Source organism: Trichosporon asahii (genome assembly GCF_000293215.1).
Source record: "Trichosporon asahii var. asahii CBS 2479 unplaced genomic scaffold scaffold00005, whole genome shotgun sequence".
Taxonomy (NCBI): Eukaryota; Fungi; Basidiomycota; class Tremellomycetes; order Trichosporonales; family Trichosporonaceae; genus Trichosporon; species Trichosporon asahii.
In genome coordinates this window covers 1-23,465 of record NW_014040919.1, presented here as the reverse complement: position 1 = coordinate 23,465, position 23,465 = coordinate 1, and the positions used below count along the sequence as shown (strand labels likewise).

General features: G+C 61.0%; 4 protein-coding genes across 4 annotated transcripts; 3 read left to right on the top strand and 1 right to left on the bottom strand.

Moving 5' to 3' along the window:
* Positions 1 to 644: 644 nt before the first annotated feature.
* A1Q1_04516 (cyclohexanone monooxygenase) lies at positions 645 to 2,615 on the top strand (the record flags this gene model as incomplete). The annotated part of the gene is made up of 2 exons (XM_014327949.1): positions 645 to 1,857; positions 1,936 to 2,615. 2 exons carry the CDS (start codon positions 645 to 647, stop codon positions 2,613 to 2,615), a joined length of 1,893 nt encoding a protein of 630 aa, XP_014183424.1.
* A 1,128-nt stretch (positions 2,616 to 3,743) lies between these two features.
* Positions 3,744 to 4,404, bottom strand: A1Q1_04515 (uncharacterized protein; the record flags this gene model as incomplete). The annotated part of the gene is made up of 2 exons (XM_014327948.1): positions 3,744 to 4,037; positions 4,309 to 4,404. 2 exons carry the CDS (start codon positions 4,402 to 4,404, stop codon positions 3,744 to 3,746), a joined length of 390 nt encoding a protein of 129 aa, XP_014183423.1.
* A 5,639-nt stretch (positions 4,405 to 10,043) lies between these two features.
* Positions 10,044 to 12,007, top strand: A1Q1_04514 (uncharacterized protein; the record flags this gene model as incomplete). Its single annotated transcript, XM_014327947.1, has 2 exons — positions 10,044 to 10,163; positions 10,253 to 12,007. The coding sequence occupies 2 exons, from the start codon at positions 10,044 to 10,046 to the stop codon at positions 12,005 to 12,007; spliced, it is 1,875 nt and encodes a 624-aa protein (XP_014183422.1).
* A 4,224-nt stretch (positions 12,008 to 16,231) lies between these two features.
* On the top strand, positions 16,232 to 18,118 carry A1Q1_04513 (uncharacterized protein; the record flags this gene model as incomplete). The annotated part of the gene is made up of 1 exon (XM_014327946.1): positions 16,232 to 18,118. One exon carries the CDS (start codon positions 16,232 to 16,234, stop codon positions 18,116 to 18,118), a length of 1,887 nt encoding a protein of 628 aa, XP_014183421.1.
* Between the last annotated feature and the right edge of the window lie 5,347 nt (positions 18,119 to 23,465).

Here is a 23,465-nt window from a genome sequence, read left to right as displayed (position 1 = left end):
ATTCTGAGGCAGGGGGAGCCTTCACATGTGCTCATGAACCGGCTATATGAGGGGAGCCAGCACCGAACTTTGGGGCCATCTCGGGATTCTGTATTCGGCTCAGTGCGCGTGCCCACCGGCTTGAAAACATCTGGCTGAGGTCATGTGCGGATCGTACCTGATACCAAGCCTTTCCGGACTTCTGGGCCTCCTAGCGATCGCTACTCTTGCGGGGGAATGGTGGAGGTTGCGCTGCTTCCGGAGTCGCAATGAATGCATGCAAGGGTGCGTAGCAGAATAGTAGAATGCACGTCGGTCGGGCGCCGAGAGCGGCAACAACGTGGCGAGGGAGCTTCTGACAGCACCATCGCGGAGACGCCATCCCGCCGCTCGGACTTGGCCGTCTACGGCTACTAATGACCGAGATACCGCGCTGTCTCCGTGTGTGACCTTGGTGGGGCACATGCAACACACTAATCGCAACTCTGTTCCGGACTACATAAGCCATCGCGCGCCCGACTGCAACGCCCAACACCCCTCCAGCTTCCTGCAAGACGTGATTGCAGCACAACGACACACGGATCACCTCTAGAAACAGCTAGACGGCTAGACAGTTTTACCGTCGGGCAACTTCTCGATCACACACTTCTGCGACACTCTGCACGATGACGATCGACCACATCCCAGAGCCGACGGACTACAAGCAGACGCAGCCCGTCGCGCCTCTGGCGGATGAGGAGCGCCAGGCGCTGCAGGCCAAGTACCGCGAGGAGCGTGACAAGCGACTCCGTGCCGACGGTATCAACCAGTACAAGCCCCTCGGCGGCATCTTGAAGCTGGACGAGGACAAGGACCCGTACACGAACGTCCAGCCGCGCGAGCCGGTCCACGACCATGTCGACTTTCTGTTCCTTGGCGGTGGCTTCGCGGGCCTGACGGTGTGCGCGAAGCTGAAGCAGGCGGGCTTTGACTCGATCCGCATCCTCGAGAGCGGAGGCGACTTTGGCGGCGTCTGGTACTGGAACCGCTTCCCCGGCGCCATGTGCGACACGGCCGCCATGGTCTACCTCCCCATGATGGAGGAGGTTGGCACGGTGCCCTCGGCCAAATATGTCCGCGGACCAGAGATTCTCGCCCACGCGCACCGTATCGCGCGCCACTTCGACCTCTACCCCCACGCTCTGTTCAGCACCCACCTCGAGGAGCTGCGCTGGGACGAGGACCGCAGCGTCTACGTTGTCAAGACGCGCGAGGGCGACGAGTTCACGGCGACCAACGTCGCGATGGGCACTGGACCCCTGAACCGTCCCCACCTGCCCGGTATCCCTGGACTGGAGACGTTCAAGGGCCAGGCGATGCACACCGCTCGCTGGGACTTTGGCGTGACCGGCGGAGGCTGGGACGACGAGGTGCTGGAGGGGTTGAAGGACAAGCGCGTCGGTGTCATCGGCACGGGCGCCACGGGTGTGCAGTGTATCCCGACTCTTGGACGCGACTCTGGCTCCCTGCATGTGTTCCAGCGCACGCCCTCTGCCGTCGCTATCCGCGGCAACCATGCGATTGACAAGGAGTGGTTCAGCCAGCTAGACAAGGGATGGCAGACCAAGTGGCTGCGCAACTTCTGCCAGCTCATGTCGACCGGGTACGCCCCCGTCGACTACGTCCATGATGGGTGGACCGACGGCGTGCAGCGCATCACGAAGCGCATGCTCGAGATGTGCGCCAAGGAGGGGCGCGCGCCGACCGGAATGGCAGACTACATGAAGGCGTACCACCTCAGCGACGACGAGTACACCACCGCCGTGCGCGCACGCACCGACGAGGTCGTCAAGGATCCCGAGACGGCCGACAAGCTGAAGGCGTGGTACAGGCAGTTCTGTGAGTGTGCTTGGACGCCTGCGTCCTTCCTCGACGCTGGCCAAAACCTGTGACACTGGCAGCTAACATTGTTTGCAGGCAAACGCCCCACCTTTCATGACGAGTACTTGCAGACGTTCAACCGGCCGAACGTTACGCTCGTCGACACGGACGGCAAGGGCGTGGAGCGCATCGACGAGACGGGTGTCTGGGCGAACGGCAAGCACTACGACCTCGACGTACTTGTGTACGCGACAGGCTTCGAGTTCAACTCGGAGTACACATACAAGTCTGGTCTCGAGGTGTACGGTCGCGGTGGGCGCACGCTCACCGATGCATGGAAGGACGGCATGCAGTCCTTCCAGGGCATGCACGTGCACGGGTTCCCGAACCTGTTCGTGATCGGTTTTGCGCAGGGGTCCTCACTCGCGTCCAACATTACGAGCAACTACACCGAGCACGGGCCCACGGTCCTCAGCATCCTGCAGAAGAAGAAGGAGCTCGGCGCTAAGACGGTCGAGGTGCCCCAGAAAACGCAGGACGACTGGATCGAACTCATCCTCCAGGGCGACCGGGGCATTATTGGCGGTCCCGAGTGCACACCCGGCTACTACAACAACGAGGGCCAGGAGGAGGGCCGTCGCGAGCGCCTCAATGTTGCGCGATACCCCGCTGGTCCGCTCGCTTTCTTCGACTACATTGCCGAGTGGCGCGCGAACGGCAAGTTCGAGGGCCTCGAGTTTGATGGCAAGCCGGTCGAGATTGCCGCGACTCTGTAGTTGAGACGTTCTCTAGATATTTCGTCAGGAAGGATAGTCAGAAGATATGCAGTTAATGGCTCTACGCAATTATCCACACGCGATGGAATGGTTCAGTAGGCTGGCATCTGAGGGAGGAAGGGTCGTTCCATCAAGAATGTCGCGGTGAACTGCGCTCGCCTTTGCCCGTTGCAGGCGCATAGCCGAGACGGAGGACGCTCTCGCAAGGCCGGAGGGCGCAAATCACGAATGAGGGCACATCGGGATTGGTCTGAGACGCAGCAACTCTCGTAGAAGTGCTCTTGAAAGTCAATGAGAGACATACCGAGTGGAACTCCGAAGGACACTAATCCCCTGCGGGCAATGTCAGACAAGTTCAACATGGCGGCAGCGGGCAACATTCAGTGATCATCGTGAGTGTCTGGTATCGGGCGGATGGGGACGAACGAACGCCGAATCGAAGACGTACTGCGCCCCTCAAGCTTGGCGGTCTCAGCTCCACCAGAGCAGCAATCTGTTTGTTCAGACCAAGACAGCCGGCCCGATCACTTTCGGAGGGAGGTAGTCACCGTATGTAATAAACAAAGATCGGACGTAATGTCTCCACTCCGTCCGAGATTCTTGTCTGAACGTTGTGGCGATAGCAGAGGAGGGCGCTGCAGTCGACGAGGCTGCGGTTACTTCGGAGGAAACGTCGCCGAGCCTCTTGCTTCGCTTATCAAACCCTTTGCCAATGAGACTTGTGTTCGCCCCGTCACCACAGTGGGAACTGTAGACCAAATCCCGTTCTGCTAGGTCAGCCCGAAGGCTGACATGCCAACGGACATCACATTTGATGTCTCCCTCCCGAACAATAGCCCGTTAAGCGTCAGCGTACAGTGCATTTGCCGATATCGGGGCGTTCTGCACCGTAATCGAGAAGTCCGAAAGCAAGTCGTTCCAGGATGCAGATCAGACAGGTTAGTAGTAACAGTCAGCTGCGCGAAGTTGGTTCCACTTCCACCCGCCCCAGCGACAAGAAAAGTGTTACATGGCGCTAAATGCGTTGATGAGTGCTGAGTGGTAGATGCTGAGGGGTATCGATGCGATATGCGTGGTTCGTTGGCGAAGTCTTGCCAGGCGTCGGTGCGACTCGGGGGAGCAGGTCGTCTAGACGAGACGCTGCTCCGTCTGAGCAGCCTGGACAGCCTGGGCGGGTTCATGGGCGGCCTGAGCCTGTCGTGACAGACGCTGCGCGAGGCCCTTCTGCGCCTCATACTCCTCCAGACGAGTCTGGCGCTCTGCCGCGCGCTGCTCCTTGCTCTGCGCCTCGAGCAGCTGCGGCGGCGGCGAGACGACACACGTCACGCAGTCCTCGTCAACAACCGCCGCGGGCTGCTGTACCTTCTTCAGCGCCTTCTCGCGGAGGCGCTCCTCGTCCTTGATCACGCCCTGGTACATGTTCTGTCACGTCAGCTTGTCGTCGAGCAATATGCAGCTTCTTCCGTATCGGAGTATCCTGCGTGAAGTGTCTTGGGCTAGCTTGCCAGACCGAGCTGCCCGATTCCAGTGCAGCATGATAGTCCAGACGCCCCAGACAGCGTTCAGTCCGATGCCGAACGCTGAGTCTATGCGCTCCACTTCGATCGTCATGATTGAGCGTGGCAAGCTCCAGCGGGACGTCAAGTGCACCCTTTGATGCAAGTGACCGCGTCCCGAACCTTTGCCTACTCACCTCACTCTCCTGCTGCTGCATGTAGTGCACGGCCCAGATAGTGCCGCCCGTAAACAGCATCGAGAAGCCGAAGAACGCCTTGGACGCGAGCGACATGTTGTTTCTGGAGATGGTCGAAGCTCGGAAAAAGTTGGTGAAAGTCGGGATCGGCAGCGATGTCCAAAGTCTCGAGATCGGGTGGAGGTCTCGTCGCAAAGCGTGCAGAGTGTGCAGAGCCGGTCGGCCGGCTCGGGCAGTCGCTGCTCTCCGTCGTGTGTCGTACGGTGCGCTTAGCGGTGTATTGGTAAGCTAATCGGAATGGCGGGGTTCATTAGGATTTGGTATACAGTTCCGAAAGGAACGTCGGAGTTTGTAATTGCCATCCTGCTCTGCCCGGCCGGTCGGCCGGTCAGCGTCTGCAGTTCGATGACTGGTCTCTGTTCGACCTCGAACGTCACAAGGTCCAAGGGCTAGCAGTATGGACTGCGCTTGCATGTGTGGCCATACATCTGCCGTTAGAACCTGCCAGCCGCTCTGTCTAGCTCTCGGAATCGTCCATGACTAGGTAGAAGGTTCAGTACCGGAATCGCTCTCTCCCCGGCATGGGCACCACGTGCAGTACCCGCTCGCCCGACCGCCTTCCCGCCGGCTCACTCCCGACTTCTGGGCTTGCTGGGCGAGGCTCGCCAACAGGAGGAAGGAGGGAGGACAAGGAGTTGGAACCCGACGGGAAGCTCAAGCCATACAGCAGATCTTACATCGACATCTTAGCAGCGGTAGAGTATAGAGAGGGGGCAGGAAGTTGGACGGGATGCAGAATGCTCGCTTCTGCTCGTCAACTGGCTACATCCTGCTTTTCCAGTTCAGAGTTCTGGAACCGATGGAGGCGATGCTGCCCCCTGGTCGGTCTCCTTGCTCTGCTCGGTCTGGGCAGGAACCTCTACGGTGGAGTTTAGATGCAGCTGAGCCAAGTGCGCCGAGCACGCCGAGCGTAAGCCGTTGGGAAGCGACCGAGGAAGCGTCAGTTCGGAGCCTGCCCGAACCTACGACGTGCTGCATGTGCAGTGTTGAGTGGCGCATACAGCAGGCTGTATGGCGTACGTCCGAGCGCATGTCTGTGTCCGCTCGAGGTCTGGCCATGCATGGCCTTGCAGCACGGAATGCACAAGCCTCGTGCATGCAGTGCAGGCGGCGAGGCCTCGGCTTGCTCGGAATCATGACTCCGCTTAGCACGTTCTGGCGCGGATGAGCGGGTGCGTTCGCACGCACCCGCTAAGACATCACGCAGAGTGACAACGGTCACTCTAGCGTAATCGTGAGTGCGTGTTCCGCCATCCGCCTGGAGGGCTTCGCATGTTCACAAATGCGGCGAGCTTCGCGCATGCGCATACGCAACGCTCGTTCTGATTCTGATCACGAGACACATGAACTATGCAATGACCGACGTCCCGACTAGACTTAGCGGTTCTCTGGCCGGTCACTGAGCCAATTGCCGATGCATGGGTGGACTGTGGTTTCGCGGCATGCACCTCTTTGCGCCTGTTGCCGGTGCATGCCGCCGAGTGGAGCACCATGAAACTATCGACGCTATCGAGACTAGTCTGCTCGGATAATCATGGATTCCATGAAGGTATGATTCCACTGCTGCGTCTGTAGCGTGCCCGGGGCCGGGGCCGGGGCCGTCGCCGGGGATGGGATGAGGAACCGCGCTATCATGAACTTCGTGGACTAGTTTATCGCCTTGTGATACCGATCCTCCCAGGCTCCCAAGATAGAGAGACCGAGAAGCCCGGATGCCGATGATACGTGATAGCTTTGGGCTTCGAGATAGCCATCGTGCCACGCCCCTTCCCCCCCCACAGCGACTGTGCGCCACCCAGCATGATTGTCTGAACTGCAGAACCCAGCCGACTGGTACGGCCGTAGAATCGGTAGCACGTTATGGAAGCATTCGGTCCCTTTGGTAAGCGAACGACAGCATTCGGGGATTGCAAGCAGAACTCGGGGCTCGGACGAGAGCAGATTGATCGGAGATCCTGGATCCCCACAGATGCAGTCTCGACGTATCCTGGTTCCCCACAACGCGGAGTCGGTTATCAACGCATGTTGAATGGTGGAACGTGGTCATGTGGTCAGGTGCACTTGGGCTTGTGGCACTGGCCCGAGCCAGCAGCCAGCCTGGTTGGCGGTAGCTGCCGAGCTCGCCGAGCACAAGCCGCCTCGGCAGCCGGCAGATGTGCGGGTGGGGTAGTTTTCCATCTTGTACTTGTTGGGTGCTGTGCTTGTACTGGGGTGCCGGACGGTAGAAGTCCGTCGGGTTCAGCGAGTGGCGTGGAGGCTCAGACACTGGCTTGAGGCATGTGTGTTGCATGTATCGGGCCGGCAGAGGTCTGTGTTCGATGTCGGGTGGCCCGCTCATCAGTTGGGAGCGTGGTGGGCATAAGGCGGTCCTCGTGCGGTTCGAGCGGCAACAGCACGGGCACGAGTACGGGGGCCCGTACGGCCCGTACCAAAACTCGATTGCACTGGTACCAAATTGACCCCCCACCTCCCTGCCAACCCCTGTCGTCGTGGTCCGAGGCTGAGGATGTCAGCAGACCACCTCTCTTGCAGGAGAAGAACTGCAATTTGCTGGGGTTTTGCAGCAAAACTGCAGAAAGCACGTCTTGCGCCTCGCTGCTGCATGCCTGGGGGGCCTGCGTCGGCGGGCGGCCGGGAGGCTTGGCATTGCTACGCCCGCGAAAATGCCTGCAGAATGCCTGCAGATCGTGGCAGTCAGCCAGCTGGCATGTCGTTAGTTACCAGTTTGCCGAACTCGACCTCTTCCGAGGGGAGTGCATGCTGTTGTATCCGGAACGGCCATCCGGAGAGTGCTTCCGTGAGCTTCTTCTGACTGGACCGCCGGCAGCGTGCACGTCATGATTGCTGCTGGTTCATCACTTTGCGCAACAAGGCACCCGGAGGAACGAGTGATCCATGAACGATTTGCGAACAGATTGGGCAATGGAACCAACGTTGCAGAAGCCAAGCGAAATGGGCGAAACGGGATTCGCATGCTTCTTAGCGTGCGCCGTGCGGTATACATGCGGTAGCTGTGCCGGTGGTTACAAACCAGCTTCCCAAATCAATTGAGCTTATTGCCCCTCACTTCCGTTTCATGAGGAGCGTCATGCAATTATGGCTGCTGAGCTTGTTCGGTCTCCTGGGCCCGCCAGGCCGCTGGCCGCTCGCCGTATCCGCCGCACCTGCCGTACTTGTGCCTGCGCCTGCCAGCCTGATGTTTGAAATTCTGGCCAGTCGGGTCGCAAGCTTGAAGTCTATGCGGTCACCGATGAAGCACAAGATGCACTAATTGGGCGTCTATTCCGCCCGCAGCAAGATGAAAGGAACACAGGAGGATTCTAATCCGGCCCAATAACCATCGGGAGAACAAGGGTCGATCCCTCACTCTTCGTTTCGCCTTCGGGAGAAATCGGGATCGGCACTCGAGTCGTGCGCTCACTCACCCACAACGCACATGCGCACTCCCATCGAGGCTAAGCGATGATATCATCGTGTATCATGCCGTATGCAGTGCTGCGCAACACGCACCCATGCACGCTAGAGTCGCCGCCTGTGCAGGGCGCTGCACCGATTGTACCGCTTGCAGTCATGCTAGCCTGCATAGCACGTCACTGCTGCCATGCATTTTCCTCCGCCGGCTATCTCTGTCCCCGGCTACGGTGGCCAACACGCTGCCCCGGATTTCGCGGATCGCGGAGTAGACGGAGGGCGGCCAGTGCCGCTGCCGATCTGTAACGGATTAGCCGGCGACGGCCGCGAGCCATGGTGCATGGATGGGCGGTGGCTCATCGATTATCGACTCGTATGCATGGTAGTACCGTTTTGTATTCGGGCAGTGGGGGCCACTCCAGGGGTTGTACCCGGGTAAAACTGCACACAGCGCAGCCTTGCAAACATCCCGTTTGCAGCGCAACAGATCAGGCAGTCTACAGCCGCGCGCAGACACATGTCTCTCAAACAAGTAAGCTGGCAATCAGAATGCATTGCTGGAGCGAGCGACCAATTAAGCGACAATCCGCCGAAAAGGACCGACTCGTCGGAGCGCCGAGAGTTTGGTATCTTGCAACCTGCAAAACGATGTGCGTGCATGCGTGCTGCTGCGAGATTGAGGAGCTGGGCCCTTGGTCGCAGGATCGCAGGGCTTCTGCCTGCGATGACCCAGGGTCGGGTCGGGGGCCCAAGCAAGATAATGAGCAGGTGACAAGGGAGGCCAAGGGAGACTAGGGAAGGGTGGGGGGGCGAGCGCCGCGACGGGCGGTAGAGCGGCCCTGGGGCCTGGAACCTTGGGAGCCCAGCACCACGCTGGACCAGCTCGCGACACTATCGGGTTAAACAAGACGGATTAGGATGACTCTTAATCAAAAGTGTCGCGGGCAGCGCCAGCCGCTCGCTTCGCTTCGCCTCGCCTCGTCTCGGGCGGCAAGGCGGGCGGGCGGGCGGGCGGTGGGCCGTGGATGCCGTGGAGGCCGTGGCGCCTGGAGCCCAGGGCCCACAGGATTCCAGCCAGCGATAGCGGTCGCGGTCGGCGCCTCTCCCGTTCAGAAACAGAGTTCTGGGCTTCAGCCCTCGCGCCTAGCCTCTGCCGCGCTGCCGTCCACCCTCCCTGGGCGTTTCCCCTCTGAACGGGCCTCGACCGACATTTACCGATGCATACAACCGGCCGGGCCGTTGGCTGGCCACGGCTGGCCACTCGTCGGAGCCCACTTGGTAGTGGGTACCGGGGTACAATCCACCCACACTCACCCCTCCTTGCTTGCCAGGTACTTCCTCCATGCTGTGTTTCTTTTTCTCAACGCTCTCTTCTCACTTGTCTTCATCCTCTACCACAGTCGTCGGTTCGACCGCACCAACCTCCCAACGTGCCGGAGCGCCCAAAGGGCAGCGCCGTGCTTTCGAGCTTTCTCATATCCATACACCACTCATACCGACTCCGCTTTTGACCCTCTTCACGCCTTCCCCGCAGTGAAAACAAAAACCGGACCAACCCTACTCCCCGACTACTCCTATCGTCGACTCGACCTGTACTCAACCCCGTACAATCGACAAGCACGACAATTATCGCGACCAGTCCGTCTCTCGCTTTCTTGTCACCTGTCCATCCCCTACTCGATCTCCTCGCCAGTTGTAAAACGGTCGCTTGACTCCCACTACACGACGCGTATTTGATCGGTAACCGAGCCGACTTCCCACCACCTCGCTTTCGTGCACTGTTCATTTGCACGCATACGCTACGCGTTCAAGGCGTTGCCTTACTAATCCCCACCTGCCGACTGCTTGAAAGGAGTGCTTTCTGCCGCGCTCTTCGAGTATCGACTCCACACCGCTACCGACCGGCCCGTGAATCAGACGCGTGCCACCTGGTAGTAAGCCATCCTCGGGCGGAAAACAAACTCCGACCCGCGCCATCACTCCAACGGTGGCAAACCGGCCATAGTAGTGAGTTTGCGCTTGCGTCCCACCTGTGCAACCGCGATCAACATCGGCGTTGCCGCAGCCCCATTAGACCGTCTGCACAGCAGTGCAATCCATCCACCCCTTTCCTTGCATGCGTGGCTGCGTACCCGGACGCTTTGTTCTACACACATGAAAAACACCTCTGACACGGACTTGCAGGTGCCGCCACCCCACATTCCTCCCCCATCCTTGTTTGGCTTTGGATCACCCGGCCTTGACACCAACGTGTCGTCACCACCATGGACGGTTTCCAAAACTATTGTCTCGTCTGCGAGCGCCTGATCGTGCCGCCCGCCGACCCCGAGGCTGAGAAGGCGGTCAAGTCGCCGTCAAAGAAGAAGGCTGCCGGATCCATCAGGGTGAGTTTAGCTTGAAATTGTAGCGCGCGCCAGTGGAACATGGTCGCGTGCTCCATCTTGTTCTGCATTTTGGCTGACGCCTCCAAAAGATACGGAATCCTGACGGTACCACGACGACGCGCACTGCCAACGGTGTCAAGCACACCAAGCTTGCGCCGCGTCGCCCGGCGTCGACGAAGTCCCAACCGACGACGAGCAAGTCGGACACTGACGTAACCCACCCCGACCTTTTGGCGGTTCCTGCCGGCGGCGACTCGCCTTCTGCCGAAAAGGTCGTTCAGCCAGTGTTCACTTCGACGATCTACTGCTCAGAGGCGTGCCGTGACCAGGACTACGGATCAAGTCATCAGACCTACGAGGACTTTGTTCGCGTCTTCGGCAACCCCGAAGTGGCTACGCTGCGCAGCATGCCTGCCGTCGCCCCTCCTTCGCCGATTCTTGGCTCTGACACGGATTCGTCGGCTTCTGTCTCTGGACTTCTCGCCCCGCTGTCATCTACGCCCACCACGACCGACACTGTCTTCTCCGACACGGCTTCGGTGCCCAAGGGCATGGACTACTTCCGCATGGGCCGAAGACAGTCTGACGACTGGAAGGAGCTTGAGCGCAAGCGCCGCTCTTCGATGAACACGACTCCCATCACTGTCACGTCTGTTCACATCCAGCTGCAGATGTCTCGCCAGCGCTCGAGCGCCAGCCGTTCCGCTGCCTCGGCTGCTTCGAGCGACTCGCTCTCCTCCCTGTGGCAGGACCAGGAGATGCACCGCACCATGTCCCTGAGCGGTGCAGTGCGCTCCATGGCCCCGATCCACCAGGAGGGACGTCACATGTCGACCTCGTCTGAGGGCGGCGGCAACGCCGCTGGTCCCCGTCCTTTCGCGCGAAGCAATTACTCGCAGTCGTCGCTCGCTGGCATGACCTCGCCTACCGGATCTGGCTACGTTCTGCCCGCCCAGGTCGGATCTGCGCCTTCCGCCACGGCCTTCCTCATGCACACCTACGCGTCCGCCTTCCCCGCTCGGGATATGACGATCTCGCCGTCGCTGCGTGCTACTCCCATTCCGGGCAGTGTCACTCCCGACAACCGTCACTCGGTCCTTGCCTCTCCTGGCAACGGCACCGTGCGCGGATCGTACACCCCGAGCCGCTCGCGCACCAACTCGGGCGCGACCTGGGATGCTTTCGGCAAGGCTGAGGTCCGTGAGCGTCAGCGCGTCGCCCGCAAGTACTCGAACGCTTCCGAGGTCGACTCGGTTGCCTCTTCCATCCCCCGTGAGGCTCCCTCGTCACTCGACCTGCACCGCGTTCGCGGCCGCGGCGAGAGCAACAAGGACGTGACTCCCACTCAGTCTCTTGAGATGGAGAACGGTGGCTGGCAGATCCGTTACGGCCACCGCTCGGCGAGCCGCTCCCGCTCTCGCTCTCGCTCGCGCACCCGTGAGGGCCGTGTCCCTCCCTCGCCCGCCCTCGGCACCAAGGCCATGTCCATCGCCCTCCCGATTCCCCCTCGTGCCACGAAGGCTTCGTCTGTCTCGAATGGCGTCTCCGCTGCGTCTGCGACTCGCTCGGCTTCGGGCACGGGCACTCCCCGCACGCCCCAGTCTCGCCTCCGCCGCGAGTCGCGCCCGACCCGCCCCCAATCGTCGAACGCGCTGCCCGACCTCGCCGCACTCCGCATTGGCGCCTCGTGTGCCGCGGACACGTGTGTCTCGACTGAGACTGCGGCCGGTCGCTCTGTACCCCGCGCCGGTTTCGACTGGGGTGCGTCCGAGCACAAGACGTACGAGCTCCCCAAGGGCGTCGTTGTCAACCCCAACAAGGGGCTGTTCTACTTCAAAGCATGATTTTTGATATACGGCATTTCATCCATACCCCGCATTCTTTCTCTCTCCTAGCATCGACAATTCCAATCCTCATCTCCCCGACTTGGTTCCTTGTAGCTTGGCTACCAAGTGTCTTGTCCACAAGTCTAGTCGGAACCCAGCAACAACTGTTATTCAACGCGCCATTAGCAACGTCACGCAATCCAAAGCAAACGCAGTCTCCCCAAAGTCAAAGTCAAGTCAGCAGCATTTCACCTTTATTTTTTTGTAACGAAAGTTGTAGAAGTATGCATTTCAGCAACAACAGAATCTGAAACAAACAAACAAACAAGAATCGTCATCGTTTTTGCCCACTTCCATAGATCTCATCTACAACTGACGTTCTCCGTACAGCGACCAAGGCCCGAGGGCCGGTATGCCGGTGGACGCCGGGCATGCCGGGCATGGTTATGGAGCTATGGATCTATGGAGCTACGGTATGATGGCGCGTCGGTCGGTCGGCGGCCCCGCATGCCCCGCTCCGCCCGCTCCGAGTTGGCTGAACGGCTGGGAGCGAGATCGTCATATCCCGAGCGGGGAAGGCGGACGCGTAGTGATGCGAAGAGATTGTAACATGATGACGCATGACGCAGTGTGACGCCGGGGTTCTGGCCGGTCACTTGGCTGGTCACTGGTGGTCACTTGGTAACGCATGGTTTGGGTCGGAGGGCCAGAGGGCACGTCGGAGAATGCGCCGCATGCCAGAATGGGTCAAGCGTTAGTGGAGCGTGGAGCACCTTCCATCCTTGGTGCCGTGGTGTGTGTGGTGGTCTCGTGACTGCTGGAGGGGAAGGGCGGTGTGAGTGTGAGTGTGAGTGTGAGTTCTGGATCGCATACACAAGGGGAAAGTCTCCAATTGTCGTTTCGAAGCTGTGCGACGCGTACGTTCGCACAATTGCGCCTTTCTCTCTTTCTTGTCCGTTTGTCCACATTGGGAACGTTCCTCAACTACATATTCGCGAGTACGCGAGTGTGTATTGCATTATGCTCGCTTCGGTCCATTGATCATTGATTGATCATTTGTGCCTCATTGTGTATCGGTTAACAGAGAATGGCCCGTTTCGTTGCGGCGGGAATGTGGGAACTGGTCGACCTCGACAAAGGTCACACGCTCCAAACATTGCGCCGAGAGCGAAGAAGCTTCGATTGTACTGAGGCTCGGATTGATGAGCGGGCCGCTGGGTCCGCATTCACTCAACCTTCATTTCTTACCGGCTCATTATGATTGCGTAGATCATTTCGAGTTTGGAGAGGCATGGAGGGAAGAGAGAGCAGGTGCACGTCGCCCCGTTTCAGATATGATCGTCGCAATGGACCGAGGACCGCGGGGTGTCTGCTCGGCGGTGCATTAAACAGCCGGTGAACCGTTCGTCCCCTCGAGCCCTCGCCCTCAAGAAGGTAGATCTCACTTTGTACTCTTAAATTTCTCGCTTACATAGATCTCCAGTTATGATGGAAGAGGCAGCTCGGAGATCGGAGAGAGATCGGAGAGAGCTCAGCCAGGTCTGACGACCACGAAGCGGACGAGGGCCAGAGGGGCCCGAAAGCCAGACGAAAGCCAGTCATGCCCCTTGTGCCAAGAAGGGAAGAAGGGAGGCCGGGGCCGAAGCACACTTGCGCTGCACGTACTGGCAGTCTTGGCGGGGTAGCATGGCGGACTGGCATTCTGGTGTCAGGCGACAGCTGGAGGTCTCGTGATGAGAAGTCGGGCAAGCAAGTCAGTTCGAAGTGGGCGTTCGGGCGAGAGGACGCGATGGCGACAGTAGTGTGACAGCTGCGACGGCGCCAACCGTCTCGTTGTCTCAGACAGGAGGGCCTGGCCGCCGTCAATCATCTGGTCCAGAAGCCAGGAGTTTCAACAGGCTGGAAGTAGTCATCAGGCGCCCGCCCGCGCCATGCGCGCCACGAGGTTGACTTTACTGAACCTCGGAATCGGGCGCAGTCCCCGATGAGAACTGACCAACGGAGCTTCTTGGCACCCAAGCCGGCCGACATCTGAACGCCGCTCATCTCGCCTCAAGTCAAAGAGTTGCTCGCTACCGTCGGCTCGGACTGTCCGTCTTGTAGTAGTCATGTAGTCAGCAGCCTGTCGTAGCTGCCGCAGATCGCGGGCTTGCGCGGGCTCTGATAGGCCAAATCCCGGGGTACGGGGTGTAGATAACTGATACCGGGGCCGCTCCTTGGTCATGTCCCGCGGACGGGTTGGGTGTTGGTGATCATTCCAATAATAGACCCAAGTTCGCTTGCATTTTTCAGTGCATGCACATAGGCTAGCGTTGCCCTCATCTGCCGTGCCCCGCATAGCCATGTGCACCACTTAATGATGCTCACGGCGTCTGACAGAGATTGACGGCGACTGACGGAGAGATGACGGGGATTGAAGCGACGGACATGAGGTAGGGTCTGCGATTGCGTAATGGGCCTGACAAACCAATGCCTGTGTGCGGATGCGGAGTCACGTTTTTGCAGCACATGCGGGAACAGCGGTGCGCATCGCAGTAGTGTCAGCAAGGTCCACATTTGGAGCGGGAGGCGGTACATGCGGTACCACTGGCAACACACCAGCGATGGACATGACGTCGCCGACCTTTGCCACATGCTTGTAACGTGCTTCTGACTTGACTGCGCGTGTCGACGCCGTTAGTGCATGTTGTTGAAGAAGGAATGACACGGCTGCAAGCACGGCGAGCAGGACAGATTGCAGTAACAATGGCCGTGCAGATGCGTCGCTGAGCTCAGCATGGAGGAGGATGCCGAGGCGGCCAAGTCTGGGGCCGTGTGCAGGGGGGGCAGGCCCTTCGGCCCCCGTCGTCGCCCTTCGGCCGCGCATCCAAGGTCGCCACGGGGTCGTGCGGAAGCAAGTTGACCGCGAGCCTTTCACAAATATTTGGTCCCGCGTATGTGTGTGGGTGATGTGCAGTGCATGCAGTGCGTGCAGTGCTGGGGGGCCCGTCGGATGTGCATGGCCACGAGACTGGACACCAGAGGCACCGCACGCACGCACGCACGCATCGGTCGCCGACCCTGGAGCAGTCAGACCATCCAGAGTATCACCACCACTGCTCAACACGAACCGCGCATCCTTCCAATCCGACGACCTACGCATCCGCCTTCCATACCCCCCTTGTCCAAAGCACACCCACCCTCCCTCCCTCTTCCCGCACGCACACCCGCCTTGCACGCCTAGACACACCCAGACCAGACTCTCCACTCTCCACTGCATGGCCTTGGCCTCTGGCCGCCGCCCCGAGATCCCACACCAACAACACACATAGGCTCACCAACATGCCCGCTAGTCTGTAAGTAGTCCACACCACCCCTCCTTCCCCTTCCCCTCCGTCTCTCCGACCTTCGTCACCTTCCTCACCTTCCTCGTCGACTCTTTCGATCCGCGACATCACCGACGACAATCCCCTTGTCGCCCGACCTACACCCCCACATCTATCCCTCATATTTTCGCCCCCAGCATCATCACTCCGCTGGTCCCGCGCCCCTCCGCCCTCCTCCGCCCTTCTCCGCGCTGCTTCCTGCCAACTGCAGCCTGCCGCTCTACCGATCAACGCAAGGACGCTGCCGTTCCTACCGACCATCACCCCGCGTGGCTTGCGTCTAGAGCACAGAGCACAAGCCAACCCTCGTCACAGACCCAGCCCCCAGCCTCGGCCTTCAGCCCAACAGTCTGAAAGCAGAAATCGAGGACACGAACAACGAACGACGGCTCCTCGACAGATCACCCTTCCCCCGTCACACCTTCCTTCCCTCTCCCTCCTTCGGTCTACAGCCACTGACATTCTCCCCTCTCCTCGCATGGTTCGCTTCGTTCTCCCCGCCTGATCTCACCGACGTCGACGCTTGCTCACTCTTCGTCACTCATTCCCCGCGCCTCGCGACATTCCATCCTTGTCAACAATCGGGCTTCCTTTCGGTCTTTCCGACCCCCCCTCCCACGGCCCATCACACAACGACGACACATCGGGCTCGCCTCACCCATCGACGCATACATACCCCGCGCGCGACTCTCTGTTCGACGTCGACGCATCCATCGTTGCAACTAACCCGCCGACTCCACTTTTGAACTACTGAATTGCCTCATCGTCCACCCTTGCACCCCTTTTCGCTCCACCCAGCTCTCCGCCAGCGTCAGGGCAGCGACCGAGGCTACGCTCGCGCACCGCGACCGTTTCCTTCGGCAAGCCGACAGAGATCATGTCTCGAGAAACCGGTGGGGTGCTTCTGCAGTCACCTGTCACGTATGACGAGCCGGCAGACCTGTACCGGATAGAGTCGACATCGCGTCTAGAAGCACGAGGCAACCGACGGTCATCAAAGTCTGTCTCAGGGGCGCGCCCACCGATCGCGACCAGTGCCATCAGCCATCGCATGTACAGCGGCGACGGCAACGGTGGGCCGAGTTCTTCCCCGACCGCCGGAGGCTCGCGGAGTAGAGGCCTGAAGAGGCGTATATCGACCCCCAACCTCGCCAAGCGTTCCCTCGTCGAGGAGGACTCGGAGAAACCAGAGGAACCCCAGATCAATGCCGTCAAACAATGTGAGACAAGAGCAAGGTCCACGTCCACCTCCATCGTTGTCCCCCAGCAACTGGCACCGCCAGACGCCGAGTACACGAGGCCGGTACAGACTCTGACAGCTCCACCAGCATCGATAGCACCGCTTCCGACCCCGGCGTACACCTCCACACCACCGCCACCATGGTCGCAGATGTACGTCACCCCGCCGAGTCCTCCCCCCACGACCGGACCCGAAATGCGAGGTTCCGACGACACGTCGACCGGTATCCTCAGCTCGGCGTACGACATGGGCGAGAGCATTGTCAACCGCGTCTGGTCCTGGGCCAAGCCGAATCCTCGTCGTGGTCACGCGCGTCGCGACTCGCGTCGATCCCTGTCTGACGAGGATTCTGAAAAAGGGTTAGATGGTTCCGAGATTGACGACTTCCTCGATGACGACAACGACACACACGTCGGGATGGGCTCCATGAGCAGGTCTGGACGCTACTGGGGCCTGTTCTCGAGTGGCCCGGCTCAGTCGTCGCCGCCGGACACACCGACGTACTTCACCCTGCCTCCGACACCGCCAGTGGAGGAGCAGTGCGACCTCCCTTTCCCCCAGTCTTTGCCGACCCCTGCGCTCTCGACTCGCTCTTTATCTGGACAACCGCATCGTTCTGGACGGCCACGCCGCACGTCTCGCGCCGCCGCCCTCCAGCAAGAGCCCGCCGACGGATGGTGGGTCAAGGTGTACCGCACCATCGTATCCAGCAACGGTTCCGGAAGTGGCAAGACGGCCCAGGTCTTGCGTGAGCTCGGATGGACGGTCGCGTTACTCGCGGGACTCTTTGTTGTCTCGCTGCTTCTCGTCATCTACGGTGTCAGGAGCATCCCGATCACCCAGCTCAAGTCGATGCCCAAGTCGACGACCGACCTGCAGCTGCTGTCGGCCGAGATGCGCGCGTACATGGCCTCGAGCAACACGGGATGGTGGCACACTGTCGGCGTGCTGACCTACATTGGATGTTGGAAGCACGCGTGGAGTGTCCCGGGAGCCGTCGTGCTCAACATTCTGGTTGGTTCAGTGTTTGAGCCTCTCGCGGCTCTGACGCTGTTGACTTTGATCACTGCTTCCGGTTCCCTCGGTGCCTACATGCTGTCCCGGCCTCTGGCTCCGCTGATCGGTGTCCTGTTCCCGAAGCCGCTCGCGCTTGTCCGGGCCGCTCTCGCTCCGGACCAGGTGCCCCGCCCTCGCCACGGCGTGCAGTACAACGACGACGGCGAGCTGGTTACGCCGATCCGCGTGTCGACTAATCCAACGGAGCGGCCGCTCGGCGCTCCAGAGGATCGGCCCGGCATCTGGCGCCGTCTGCTGCTCATGCGTGCCATGGGCTTCGTCCCGTGGTCCGGCATGAACGTTGCTTGCGGCGTGGTCGGTGTCGATTGGCGCATCTTCTGGCTGACAACTGCCGCCGGCAGCGCGAGCTGGAGCTACGTCACCGCCTCTGTCGGAAACATTCTCTCCCGCCTCGCTCTCCCCAGCAGCCGGCCGCCGCAGCCGAGGGCGCACAGGGCGAGTCGCTGACTTCGCTGCTGCGAGACCCGACCCTGATCGCCAAACTCGTCTTCCTCACGCTCCTCACTGTTGTACCCGTGCTGTTCAAGCGCCGTTCCCAAGCCGAGGACGACGACGACGTCTCCACCGACGAGGAACCCACCACCCCGACGACGCCGACGACGACTTCAGTGCTCGGGCTCGACACTACCGGCCTCGACCCGAACGAGTACCCCGCCGAGCCGTCTTCGCCCCTCGCCGTCAGCCTGGCCACGTTCACGCCGACGCCGCACGTGTTCGATCTGCTCAGTTTCGGCCGCCTCGCGATGCGCCAGGGTCTGCGCGTCGTCGCGGGCACGGCGCGCGCAACGACACAGGGTGCGCGCCGCCTCGTCTCCAACTTCCAATGATCCCCTCCAAACTTACTCCATCATCAACTCGCAATTAAACCATCATATCAAGGCAGACCAGCAATTCCCACCAGTTTTTAATAGTAGTCACCCTTCACCCTTCACCCTTCATCTCTTCATCTTCTCTCCACCATTGCCATTCGCCCCCTTCCCCCTCTCATCGACATCTTTTCCTTCTCGTTTTTCTCTCGACTATTCACAAAGGGTGTGTTGCCATATAGGTGTATTTGTACCAACCGACAAATTGGGTTTAGCACTACCAACCAGTTATAATGCACTTCCATCGAATCATCATACAATCTGAGCGAGCGCGCAGCGTGAGCGTGAGCGTGAGCCAGAACATCTGGAGCAGTGGTAGAGTCAGCATGCAGCACAGCAAGTGGGAGAGATACACTTGTACATTCATGTCTATGGGAAACCACGCCCCAGACCCTAAGCCTCAACAGCAGCGGCCTTCTTCTTCTTCCTGCGCTTCTTCTTCTTCTCGCCGTCTCCGGCGCCTCCCTCAGCCACAACCTCAGTCCTGGCCTCGACGGCGGGCTCGGGCTCGGGCTCCTCCTGGCGCTTCCTCTTCTCGCCCGCCACAGCCTCTCCTCCCTCCCCCTCCTCCCCGCCCGCGGCAGCGCGGAGCTTCTCCCTCTCCTTCCTCCCCAGACGCTTGCCCGGCCGTCCCTCGGCGCTCTTCCCCTTTCCGAGCCCGAGGGGGATGGCATTGGCGCCACCGCCCTCACCGCCGCCTGCCTTCTTGGCTGCCTTCTTCTTGGACTCGGGCTCGGGCTCCTCTCCCCACTTACGGCCCTGGAGCCTGGCCTTGAGGTCGCGCACGCGCCGGCCCAGGCCGTATCCGGCGCGTCCCAGGCCGCCCCTCCGGTACGGCGCCAGGGCCTTGACGGAGACAAGCTCGTTCAGTTCCGCGTCTGTTGCGAGGAGGATCTCGGCCGGCGTCAGGCCGAATGTACTCGGCGCAGACTTGACGTACTTGAAGCGCGTCTTCAGGTCGCCGATCGAGTCTTCGTGGTCCAAACTGCGCAGGGAGTCGGCGGCAGCCTTGACGCGCGCAGCGCGCTCGGCGACAGAGAGCTTCTCGTCGTCCTCCTCCTCGCCCGCGGCGCCGCCTGCGCCGGCGGCAGCAGCAGCAGCCGCCTTCTTGGCCTTCTTCTTCTCCTTCTTTGAGAGCTTCTTCTTGGGCGCTGGCTCCTCGTCCATAAAGTCGGCGTCCATGTTGATTGGGCCGTCGTCCTCCTCATCCTCGCCCGCACCCGCGGCCCAGTCCTCGGTTTCTTCCCAGGCTTGCGGCTCAACCCAGCCCGCATCCTCCTCCTCATCCATGGGGTAGTCTCCGTCGTCGTCGTCCCAGGTCGGTTTCTCGTCGTCAGACTCGGCCGCCTTGGCCAGCATCTCGCCCACGACACGGTCCCACTCCCCTTCGTCGTACTCGCCCTCGAGCACCTTCTCGACGGCGGTCCAGTCGACATCGGCGTCGCCTACTTCTTCTTTGAGGGCTGCGAGCTGCTTCTCCATCTCGCGCCGCTTCTCGCCCTTTTGCCGCTTTGTCTCGGCCTCGCGCTCCGCCTTCTCGGCCGCCTTGCGCTCAGCCCTGGCCTCGCGCTTCAGCTTGCGCTTGTCGTCGTCGCGGCGCGCGAGAGACTCGATCTGACGCGGGTGAGAGATGATCTCGGCCGCGCCGGGCTCCTCGAAACGGAAGTTGTACTGCGTTTCGAACTCTTCGGCCCGGTCTTCAAACTCCTCGTCCTCGGACAAGGCGCCCCAGGGGGCGTTCTCGTCGTCAGATGCCTCGCCCTCGGGTCGCTCGTGGCCCACAATCTCCTCGTAGGTCGGGACGTGCGACTTGTCCGCCTTCTTCTCGATCCATCCTCGGTTCAGAATGTAGCTGTTTGTCAGTTTCGAGGGACAGAGGCAAACTCACTCCATGAGGAACTGATCGTCGGCCTTGGCACGGGCGGCGGCCTTGGCCTCGGCGCTCTTCTTCTCCTTCTTGCTCTTCTTCTTCTCCTTCTTGTCCTTCTTATCAGCGTCGGCGGTGCTAGACTCGGCGCGGAAGAAGTCCTCCTCGTCATCCGAGTCCTCTCGGTAGTTGGTCATCGGGGCGGGACCCATGCCGAGTGCGGCGCGGACCTCCTCCTCGCCACCACCCATCTCGAGCAGGAAGCGGCGGTACGCTTCGTCGTCTTCCTCGGCCTCGTCCGCGTCCTTCTCGCGCTTCACGAGGAGGTCGTCCTCGCTCTCATCGTCAGAGCCGGCAAAGGCCTTGAAAGCGTTGACGGCGTCGTCGCGCGCACGCCGCGTCTCCTCCACAAATGTGAGCGGCTCGCCCTCATCGTCGGAGTCGGCGGCGACGCCCTCGAGCAGGTTCTGCCGGTGCAGGTCCTTCAGGAGGAAAGGCTGTGATGTTAGCGGAGAGCTCCAGCATGACAGTCGGTTAGCTCACCTGCTCCTCGGTCTTCTTCTCTGAGGCAACCTTGAGGCCGCGTGCCTCGGCCGCCTTGCGCGCCGTCTCGAGCTCGCTCTGGAGCACGTTCTGACCGGCATAGAGCTCCTCACCACCCTTCTTGATCTTGGCGAGGGTGCGGAGGATGGCGGCGTCCATGGCGGGGGTAAGCTGCGCGCCATCATCGTCCTCCTCGGTGTCGGTCGTCGAATAGTCGCTCTCCGAGTCGGACACATCGCTCGCACTCGAGGAAGACGAGGAAGGCGCTGGGGAAGGCTCGCGCTTGGCCGGCGCGGCCTCAGCTTTGGTCTTTGACTTAGGTTTGGATTTCTTGTCTGCTATTTTCAGCTTGGACCGAGCAATAGAGCTCACCTTTCACCATGGTGCTTGTCGGTTCTTGCTAGCAACAACAACAAAGCTGTTGCTCATGACGCAGACCCAGTCGCAACTTTTGGGAGCGGGCGGTGGAGGTTGAACTGAGTCACGTGATAACCCTTACGAACGTTGTAGGCGTCCAAATATTACGGCCCCTCTGTTCCCACGCCTAGCGCGACTTGGGGCCGGCGGGCCAGTCAGCGCTATGAGTAATGAGAGCGAGAGCGAGAGCCGGTGCCGATCCCTGGGCAGTCAGAGTTCCAGGCTGCGGGCTAGGCGGCTGGGCGCCATTCATCCGACATTTTCCTCACACGGTGGTAGTGGTGGTCCACTCAATCTCAAACCACAAGTCTGCGGGACGTCTGTCTGTCCTTCCCCAACTCTACACACCAGCTTGCGACAGCGATCCGACTTGCGATTCGGCGAGTCCGCTCTGAACGACTGTTTCCTCCTCGGTTACTCACTGAAATTTCGGAGCGCCCGGGCACACAGCACAACTGAAGAAAGAGAAAGGCCCTGGGATTCTTATCGGAACGCCATCTCAACTTTTTTCTCTCCGACTGTTTATTCCTAAAACAACACCAACGTACCGAGCTCGCTCCGGCCCCACCGACACCGGTACACGACTCGAACCCGTGCGTGACGACGGACGGACATACTCGGCATGATCCGCGCGACACTACGACCATCCCGCTCGCTGCGGCCGCTTGGACGGCGGGCGACGCACTCCTCGACGCCGAAACGCTCAGCGGCCGCTGCGGTCCAGCAGCCCTCGGTGCCCTCGGGCCCATCTGGACCTTCGGGGTGGGCGCAGGCGACGCAGAATGCGCACAACATTCTCGCCGAGGGTGCGGCGGTCGAGGACCCTCTGTTCGCGATTAAGGGCGAGATTGGGGAACTGAAGGCGTCGCTGTTCCAGATGCTTGGCTCGTCGCACCCGTCCCTGGACGCTGTGGCCAAGTACTACTTCAAGGCGGAGGGCAAGGCTTTGCGACCCCTGCTCGTGCTGCTGATGGCGCAGGCGACGAACGGCCTCGCCGGCCGGGGGTGGGAGAGCGCCTACGCGCGCGCGGCGGAGGACCAGCGCCTGCGCAGCGGCGGCATCAACCGCGCCGTGACGGAGATGGGGGGCGTGCTGAACGACTGGAACCCGGAGAGCATGGGGCTGGAGCCCAGGGGACGGATGGTGTTCAGCGAGCCGTTCAGGATAACCCGCTCCGAGGCGGGAACACAGGACCAGCTGGGCGGGTTCAACTTCTTGTTCAGCAGCAACCAGCCCCCGAACCCGCCAGAGGTGACGCATACCAAGTTTGCGGACATTCTGCCGGCCGGAGACGGCAAGGTCATCCTCCCGACGCAGCGGCGGTTGGCGTCCATCTGCGAGATGATCCACGTCGCGTCCCTGCTCCACGACGACGTGATTGACGCCTCGGACCTGCGCCGCGGCGCGCCCTCCGCTCCCGCCGCGTTCGGCAACAAGCTCAGCATCCTCGCGGGCGACTTCCTCCTTGGCCGCGCGTCGGTCGGCCTCGCCCGCCTGGGCAATGCAGAGGTCACCGAGCTGCTCTCGACGACGGTCGCGAACCTGGTCGAGGGCGAGGTGATCCAGCTCAAGGCGACGACCAAGCCGGCCGAGTCGCCGACGCAAGCCGGCTTCGAAGAGTACATGCGCAAGACGTATCTGAAGACGGCGTCGCTGATGGCGAAGGGCGCGCGCTGCGCCGTCATTCTCGGCGGGTGCGGCGAGGGCAGCACGCGCGACGCGGCCTGGATCAAGGACGTCGCGTACGGCTACGGCCGCAATCTGGGCATTGCGTTCCAGCTCGTCGACGACATGCTCGACTTCCTCCCCGCCTCGGCCGACCTCGGCAAGCCCGGCAGTGGTGCCGACCTCAGGCTCGGTCTCGCCACCGCCCCTGCCCTGTTTGCCTGGGAGGAGCACCCCGAACTCGGTCCCCTTATTAGGCGCAAGTTCTCCGAGGATGGAGACACGGCCACCGCCCTCGAGCTCGTTAAGAACTCCCAGGGCCTCCAGCGTACCGGCGAGCTCGCCAAGTACTTTGCAAACGAGGCTAAGGAGCTCATCATGCTCCTCCCGCCCTCGGAGGCGAGAGATGCCCTCGTCGACCTCACCATCAAGGTC